The sequence below is a fragment of the Octopus sinensis genome, unplaced genomic scaffold (assembly GCF_006345805.1).
Source record: "Octopus sinensis unplaced genomic scaffold, ASM634580v1 Contig01199, whole genome shotgun sequence".
Taxonomy (NCBI): domain Eukaryota; kingdom Metazoa; phylum Mollusca; class Cephalopoda; order Octopoda; family Octopodidae; genus Octopus; species Octopus sinensis.
In genome coordinates, this window is record NW_021824651.1 from 2,501 (window position 1) to 12,500 (window position 10,000).

A 10,000-nucleotide genomic window follows, 5' to 3' on the forward strand; every position below is an offset into this window, starting at 1 on the left:
TTAATCTATACAGATATATTATATATACTATATACAGATTATATATATATATATATACAGATATATATATATATATATATTATATATATATATATATATATATATAACAGATATATATATATATATATATATACAGATTATATATATATATATATATATACAGATATATATATATATATATACAGATATATATATATAATATATATACAGATATATATATATATTATATATACAGATATATATTATATATTATATACACCCGCATAAATACATTTAGATATACATATAATGCACATATACGTTCATACATACGCATATACATACATAATACGTATATGCACAAGCACCCACAAACAGATAGGCTCACAAGCACGTGCGCGGTACACATTTGATCACTCAAGCGTTTTCTAATCTCGTTCATATACGCATGCATATCATACGCTCGCCTTCATAAGTCACGCGCTTGCTCACTCACCCTCTCACGAACATATACGAACAGTCTCCGTGAAACACACACCAACAAATACCCGCCCCCCCACACACACACACAAACACATACAAACACACTCACTGTGCCACAAATATATGGAAATGTGTTAAGTCGATTTAATTATCTCCAGTATATTACTGGTATTGATTTTATGAACTCCATTGGGAGGAAATGCCAAACTGAATATTACTTCGTTCTTTACATGACCCATATTAATAGACGGGAGGCGCAATGGCCCAGTGGTTGGGGCAGCGGACTCGCGGTCGTAGGGTCGTGGTTTCGATTCCCAGACCGGGCGTTGTGAGTGTTTATTGAGCGAAAACACCTAAAGCTCCACGAGGCTCCAGCAGGTGATGGTGGTGATCCCTGCTGTACTCTTTCACCATAACTTTCTCTCACTCTTACTTCCTGTTTCTGTTGTACCTTGTATTTCAAAGGACCGGCCTTGTCACTCTCTGTGTCACGCTGAATATCCCCGAGAACTACGTTACGGGTACACGTGTCTGTGGAGTGCTCAGCCACTTACACGTTAATTTCACGAGCAGGCTGTTCCGTTGATTCGGATCAACCGGAACCCTCGTCGTCGTAACCGACGGAGTGCTTCCATTAATAGACGAGTTGTTTAATCAATTGGGTGCAGCATTGTCGAATGGTTAAGAAATTCGCTTCATAATCATTGTGTCCCGTGTTCGATTTTACGCTACGCGTAGCATCTTAACCAGGAGTAATTCAACATCGCATCGAGTCGACCCAAAGCTTGTGAGAGAAATTGGGTCGATGGAAACTAGACTGAAGCTCACGAGAAGGATCGTCCACGCAATTCAAAAAGTACAATCTTATCTCATTCACTGTGCCATGCTAAATGTGCCGAAGAATTCCGTTAAGGATACACGTATCGGTGGAATACCTAGCCACTATTATGCTAATCCAACGCGTGGATAACTCAGTTTGATCGACCAACTTAACACTCATCATCGAAACCGACGGAGATCCATTACTTAAAATGAATTGCAGTGATATCTACAAGAGTATTGTAACCATATTCTATTTGATGATGAAAAAGGAGATTTATTGCGGTTGGACTCGAATTCATAAACGACAAACCTACAGGCTGGATTCTCTCAACTTCTCTATCTTCGCTTCATAATGGTTTCCTTTGAAGAATTTATTTTTGTTGAGAAATGGTTACAGTCAAAACAGTACCGCATCGATCTCACCAGTTTAGGAGGAATTACGAAGTGTATAGACCTTCCCCACTCACCAACTCGAACCAGTTTTTTTTTTCTTTTTTGAAATACCCTATTTGTATTTGAAAATATACAAACTCAAAGATAAAAATATAAATTTAGGTATTTAGGGCGATGTTTAATTGTCCCTATCATTCCGACGCCATTATAGTAATAGAAATGTACTGGGGAATTTGCTTAATTTCTCTTCAATTGCATAAACCAGGATTACCAAAAATAGCCAACATTCTACTCACGTTCAATATATAGTCAATATTTACTGTCTATTAATATTAATTTTTGCTAAAAATCTATCGTCTGCTAGCATTGAAATATATTTTTTTGTATAAATAACGACGCCATTTTATTTATTCGTTCATAAGTGTGTGTGTGTGTGTGTGTGTATTACAAGAATACGAGCTTAACGATCAGCTAATGTAAACAGTGAAGTGTGTAAACAAACAGCAACGATTATCGATTCATGAATTGGCGTCGATTGTTAATATTTTTCTACAAGTTCAAATGTCGAGTTTTGTTGCACAGCTTGGCAAGGAAATATTAAAATAACATTATCAATCTTATATGAGTACCGAATGTATTCCAGTACATACTCCCCCAAAACCTCTGTATGTTATAATTATAAGTCAACCTGAAGGTTAGGGTTTGCTTTTCATCTCTCTGTAGTCTATAAATTACAATATATTAAGGGTCAATTGAAATATTCCTTTGATGTGCCCGAGTCAATAAAAGTTAACACTTTGTTATCCGGTTGGGAGAAAACAATTGTGATAGGAAGAATAGAGTGCAGATGTCTATGCCTAAGAACATTTGGCCACAAAAGATTTTGTGTTAGAATAAAACAGGTTCGACTTTGGCTTTCATCCTGTCAAGCATTGATGTAGTAGATAAAGGTGTTGCACTTGGGTCCACTCATTTGTACAAATGTGGGGATTTTATGCCAACGTGTGATAAGCATTTTCCGTTTGGAAGGAATAAAACGACAGAAATGCCTCAGAATATTTACTTTACTTGCAGAGAGTAATTGATTAGATCGATGTAATTGCCAAAATTTGAAACCGATATTGTAGTTTTGTCAGTTCTTAGATTGGCGAATTGTTCTATTGTCTTTAGGCATCCTGAGTTATTGAAGAGTGAAGTCCTTTTCCTCAAACGCAGCAATGTAGGATACATATCACAAACCTATTATCTCGGTATGTGATGAACTGTACAGTTACCCATTCAGCCCTCACATATCATTCAAATGGCCTTGTAAAATAACTATGTATATCACATGATTTTCATTTCCCCTCTAACATTTAAAAACTCATGTAGTCAATATTAAAAAAATTATTTTTATGCTGTAAGTTAAGTTAAGTTAAGTTAAGTTAAATTAATTTTTTGGCTCCAAAAGCAAAAAGCAAGGCCATGTAGGGGGACATGGAGTTACGTACAGGGTAGTGTTCATGCAAAGAGTTCAGGCCATTTCTGGTCAAGAGAGACTTTGAACCGAGCGGCAGCTTATTCCACGGATCCGCAACCCGGACGGAGAAAGCCCCTCTCCTTCGATTGAGATGAAATCGTCGCAGATAGAGCTTTTCGGAGTGACCCCGCAGCCTACGCTCTGGAGCAGGAGGGAAGACCAGCTCTTTCGAGAGGTTACACTTTCCGCTTATGATGTTGTGAGCGAGAATGAGATCAGCACGGCGGCGGCGTTTTTCTAGAGAATAAAGGTCGAGCGTCTTCAGCCTTTCTTCATAAGACAAATGCTTGAGACCAAGAACCATGTTGTAGATCTAATAGAGACCGATCAATCAAACCTAGAGGACGGGGCTTTCTCCAAACAATTCCATTCACAGGAGAAATTTAAACCCGGTTCAACAAACTAATGAACCATTTGTCAATAAAAGGCAACATTATCTAGTTAAGAACTTTAAAAAAAGTTGTAATTATGATAATTATTTTAAGAAAATCTATTTTTCCTCTCGGGAACGGTTTTTTTTTCTGTTTTCTGAACTTTTCCGAAACCCTGAATTCGTTTGTATTTATTTATTATATTTTTAACATAAAATATAATTTGTATCGATTTTCTTAATCTCATCCAATCTTTTTCTATCTGTTTCTAGTTTACAAGCGGAACATTTACCATCCACGTGACAAAGTTATAGCAGTTCATGTACCAGAGTACCATAAACTTCAAAATTCTCCATGTAAGTATGTGATATCATTCTTTTCTCCTCTATTCATTCATTGATAGCGTATTAATCATATCTTTTCATTGATTTGATATCGTGTCAATCGCATATGTTCATGTGGCTTATACTCTGCAGATATCATACATTTTCAGAGACTTCATATTCTGCTACAGACAGTTCCGTGTCTTCACTATTGGATAGATATCGTATGATGAGTCAGTCATTTACAAAGGAGTTCATCCTGGGTTTGATTAGATTGTATATATTTTTACTTCCTACTGATACCATGATAGCTGTAATAGACATTCTGTTGTCTATTATTTACGCAAATTTTGTGTGCACAAACATATGTATATACGCAGAAAACTTACTTAACATATTGTTTAAATACATATATATATATATATATATATATATATTAATATAAATAAATATAATATATATATATGCATAGGTAAATATATACATACACACACACACACACACACACACACACACACACACATAATATATATATAATATATATAATATTAATATAATATAATATATATATATGCATAGGTAAATATATACATACACACACACACACACACACACACACAACACACACATATATATATATATATATATATATATATAGAATATATAAATATAGTATATAATATGAAATTATATATATATATATATAGGTAGATAGATAGATAGATAGATACAGACATATATACACACACCACAATATATATGAATTCATATGTGCACACACACAACACACACATATATATATATATATATATATTATAATATGATATATAATATATTATATAGATACACACACATAAATGTAAACACATATATGCACGTGCGTACATATACATAACATACCCACATGTATACACAGTACAAGATACACACATACACATATACATGCATATATTCATATGTATGTATATACGCACTCACACATATATACATACATATAAATATGCATACAAGCACACACACACACACACACACACACATATATATATATATTCACAATCATACACATACGCATATATATACATACACATATATACACATACGTATGCATACATACGTACGTTCATACACAAAAACATACATACATTCATACATAGTTACTTATACACGCATATCTGTCCCTCATTCTGTCATCTCAAACGTACCCCCAGGATTCGGTTTTGTCCCTCATGGTCATCCTTCTATACATCGAAGATTTACCTGCCGCCGCCTCATCCAAAATGCCCATCATTCCTCTCGAACTTCCCCAATCATGCATCACTCCGGTTGTTGAGCACACCGTTACAGTGGATCTCTTATGGTGAAAGCACGTTTTAAACAAGGAATGAGAGTAATGAGCGCTGTTATTAGTTAAGTTAAGTTAATTTTTTGGCTCAAAAAGCAAAAAGCAAGGCCATGAAGGGGGACAGGGAGTTATGTACAGGGAGGGTGTTCATGCAAAGAGTTCAGGTCATTTCTGATCAAGAGAGACTTTGAACCGAGCGGTCGTCGGCATCCTCACTATCTCGTCCGGCAGCTTATTCCACGGATCCGCAACCCGGAAGGAGAAAGCCCCTCTCCTTCGATTGAGATGAAATCGTCCCAGATAGAGCTTTCCGGAGTGACCCCGCAGCCGACGTTCTGGAGCAGGAGTGAAGAGCAGCTCTTTCAAGAGGTTACACTTTCCGCTTATGATGTTGTGAGCAAGAATGAGATCTCCACGGCGTCGTCGTTTTTCTAGAGAATAAAGGTCGAGCGTCTTCAGCAGTTCTTCATAAGACAAATGCTTGAGACCAAGGGACGCTGATCATTTAATATGGCTGACTGGACATTCAACCCGTTTTTGGCGCCGGAGCTAAACATACTCCCATAGACACCTCGCGTGCGCAGAAGTATACATATACAGAAAGATGAGAGAGAGATAAGGAGAGACAAAAATTAAACATACGTACAAACTAGATTCTTACTTACATAATTACATATATACAGAGTAAGAGAGTGAGATAGAGAGAGAAAGAAAGAGAGAGAAAGAGAGAGAGAGAAATATTGGTTTCAAAATTTGATACAAAGCCAGCAAAATCATGGTGGGGTGGTAGTCGATTATATCCACCCCACTGCTCAACTGGTATTTGTTTTATCGAAATTGAAAAGATGAAAAGCAAAGTCGACCTCTGCGGAATTTGAACTCGGAACGTAAAGACGGACGACATACTGCTAAGGATTTTGCCCGGTTTGCTAACGATTCTGCCAGCTCTCCGCCTTGAATGAAAGAAATATCAAAACATGAGAAACATGAAAGAATCCTATGTCAAATAAGTCAGCGTTGAATCAGTAACGCCAAATAGCGACGCCAAAACGGCTGTGCCAGAACGGCTCCTACTCTCTTTAACATTGCTAGAACCATTTCCATTTCATCGTCTGGTTCCTCTCTTCAGAGACAGAAGATAAAATCTTCCTCGAACTTTTATATTCTATACTCTTTACTCTTTTACTCTTTTACTTGTTTCAGTCATTTGACTGCGGCCATGCTGGAGCACCGCCTTTAGTCGAGCAAATCGACCCCGGGACTTATTCTTTGTAAGCCCAGTACTTATTCATCGGTCTCTTTTGCCGAACCGCTAAGTGACGGGGACGTAAACACACCAGCATCGGTTGTCAAGCAATGCTAGGGGACAAACACTTTATATTTCTGTATGTACGTACGAATGTATACATACGTATGTGTATATGTGTGTATGTATATATATGCATATGTGTATGCTTGTGCATATATATACATATGTGTGAGTGCGTGTATAAATACATATGATTATATGCATGTATATGCGTACGTGTATGTCTCTATGCATAGATGTGGGTATGTTATGTATATGTATGCATTTGTATATATGTGTTTACATCAATGTGTGTGTGTGTGTGTGTGTGTATAAATATATATATATATATATACTTTATTTAAAGCAGCAGAAAATTCAACAAAAATTCAACAGAATCTGTTACTCTGAGTTTCTCGTGCCGTACATCAGACAGTTTCACATTTATGTGTTTACTCCGGTATATATATATATATATATATATATATATATAATATATATATATATGTATATATATATGTGCACATATGAATTCATATATATATATATATGTATATATGTGTATATGTCTGCATTCATCTATCTATCTATCTACCTACATATATATATGTCTCTCGAACTTGATATTCTACAAAGCTCAGGTAAGGCCCAGATTGGAACATTGCTCTCACTTCTGGGACAATGCTGCTGCTGCTGATGATGATGATATTGATGATGATGCTTTAGGAGGACATTAACCCCATCCTGAAACGAGCATCTTGATCAAGTGACATAAAATCACTTATAGCTATACTTCAGCCTCTGTGTGCTGCTTCCTCTCCCCGTCTCTGCTTTCTCTCCCACAACTATGACAATCGCTTTTTTTCGAAACCGGTAAGTCTGGGAGGTTACCTCCACTTAGATGTTCTCATTCAACTCGTCTCTCTTTTCCTCTCATCTCCTCATCCTATCCATCACCCCGCCCAGATCCTGCTCTAATCATTGTGCCCTGTCCTTCTTTCGTAAATGCCACCCCTCCGTATCACATCTTGCGCATATATTTCCCTGTGAGGCCAGGCAACAGAAGAAAGAAGACATGCACCCAACACCAGAGCTGAAGACACCTCCGAAAGTGGGGACCCCGCCACGTCAAAACGGTAGAGGAGTAGGGGCCGAAACCGGACGTGGTTCCTCCTGATGATGTCTTGAGCTAACTGGATCCTATAAAGGAAACACGGTTGTAATTCCTCAGCAAACTCACCAACCTTGGAGGGACCGCGAAAGCGATGGGCACTGTCCCTCCCTCCGAATCCAGCAAATAAAACATATATATTTTCTTTAATCTTTTTTATTTCTTTTATTAATATATTTTTCAAAACAATTAAAATTATAACCCTCCTTATTTCCTCTCAATTATTTTTTAATACGATTTATTTTTAATTAAATTTTGCTTTAATTTTCCAAGGGTATAAGCGAGGATTCTCCCACGAAGGTAATTTTAAATTCCGCACCCTGTTGCTCATCGTTGAATTTATTCGTTTATTTATCTAACTATTTATTTTGTTATATTATTATTTTGTTTTTTTTTATATTATTTTTATCCTATTATTATTGTGTTATTCAAAATTTTTATTGACGAAATTGCACTTTTCTTCCAATTTGCTTGGTCTATTTGCTGCAACATACTGCACTTTCATCGAATAACCTCACGACCTTTACCCCCTCTCTTGGTAACGAATGTTCACACACACATACAGACACGCACACACTCGCACGCACGCACGCACACACATACACACACACACACACACACACACACACACATACACATGCTTTCATACACTTGTACAAACATACATTCACAAATAAAATATTGCATAGAAACACTTTCTATATCTTAATCTTTATCTGTTTGTCTTTTCCCCCTTTTGTTAATCTCTTTTCGCCTCTTTCTCCCCGAACACTTACAGACTGCATTGTGCTTTGGGTCGTTGACCCAACTGACTTCATGTTCCCCAGTTTTTGCCAACCTTCTCTATCTGACCATGAAACTGACCATTAATGTCAATGCATGCAAATTGACTAACTTCGAAACCTTTTAGAAGTTAACTCCATTATCAGTCACCTTAAAAGACATCTGCAGAAGGAATAGAATCAAGCGTGGGTTCAAAAGAAAAATCGGGGTAATTCATTCGGTTGCATTCAAGACAAGTGCCACGGCTTGAGGACTCCTTTGAACTTGACGCTAGAACCTAACGAATCGCTGGTCAATTTTAATGACCGCATTACTTATATTTAATTAACTGAGACTTTCTGAAAGTATATTCCCTTAGTCCCACTGTCCTCAGAACAGTAAAGATGAAAGGAGTAAACGACATCTGCAGAAGGAATAGAATCAGGTGTGGGTTCAAAAGAAAAATCGGGAAATTCATTCGGTTGCATTCAAGACAAGGTCCACGGCTTGAGGACTCCTTTGAACTTGACGCTAGAACCTAACGAATCACTGGTCAATTTTAATGACCGCATTACTTATATTTAATTACCTGAGACTTTCTGAAAGTATATTCCCTTGGTCCCACTGTCCTCAGAACAGTAAAGATGAAAGGAGTAAACCCTTTTTTATTTTATTTATCAGTGTCCCACCATGCCATCACGTCCGGCGATACACTCTGGTGGCCGTTTACGCCTGTGAAGCCCATCAGTAAGTGTCCAGACGATTGGCTGTAAACTGACCGGTATGACGATCCCATCCATTACTAGTTGACTATTGGATGTGTACCCATCAAAAGCAGGCTGGAACTTTTTACCATATTTCTCGTCTGCAAAGATAATAAGATATTAAGAATTCTGGAACTATGGCACGCCCATATGCTTAATTCTTATCTTCAACAGTATATAGTTAGACAATTTCTTTCGTGTTTTTTCTCCATAGTTTTTCCTTTCCAGATGTGAAGGAGCATAGCTCGGCGGTTAGAATGTTGCATTCATGATTTCAAATCCCGTACCGGACGATGCGTTGTATTCTTAAGGAAAACATCTAATTTCTAGTTGCTCCAGTCCACTCAACTACGAGTGACTCTGCGACAGACTGGTTGTAGTAATTCTGATTATTGAACCAGTGAGATTGTTGAATACAGAAGACCGGGAAAGATAGGCCGTAAACAGGATTTACTCTTTAGAACGAAGGCATAGTATCCGTCATTAGTTGTTACAGTCATGAACCTTGCTGATCAGCAGTCAGCCATGTTTAGATATTATTCCAAAGCCTCGTTTTCGACTGGCTTGCAAGAAGATGGATGTAACTGTGAGTAGTAATAATAACAGTAATTATAACCATACTGGTGTCCCGTGCAGAGGGTATATTGTGATCTTGCAAGGCGGCGAGCTGGCAGAAACGTTCGCACGCCGGGCGAAATGCTTAGCAGTATTTTGTCTGTCGTTACGTTCTGAGTTCAAATTCCGCCAAGGTCGACTTAGCCTTTCATCCTTTCGGGGTCGATT

General features: G+C 37.3%; 1 protein-coding gene across 1 annotated transcript in view; it reads left to right on the forward strand.

Moving 5' to 3' along the window:
• Positions 1–3,811: 3,811 nt before the first annotated feature.
• The window catches only part of LOC115227006 (universal stress protein Slr1101), a gene marked incomplete at its 5' end in the record, with an annotated part of 29,501 nt that continues 23,312 nt past the window's right edge, over positions 3,812–10,000 (forward strand). The window contains 2 exons of the mRNA XM_029797956.2: positions 3,812–3,923; positions 7,965–7,991. Coding sequence (XP_029653816.2) covers positions 3,812–3,923; positions 7,965–7,991 — 139 coding nt within the window. The remainder of the gene's footprint in view (positions 3,924–7,964; positions 7,992–10,000) is intronic.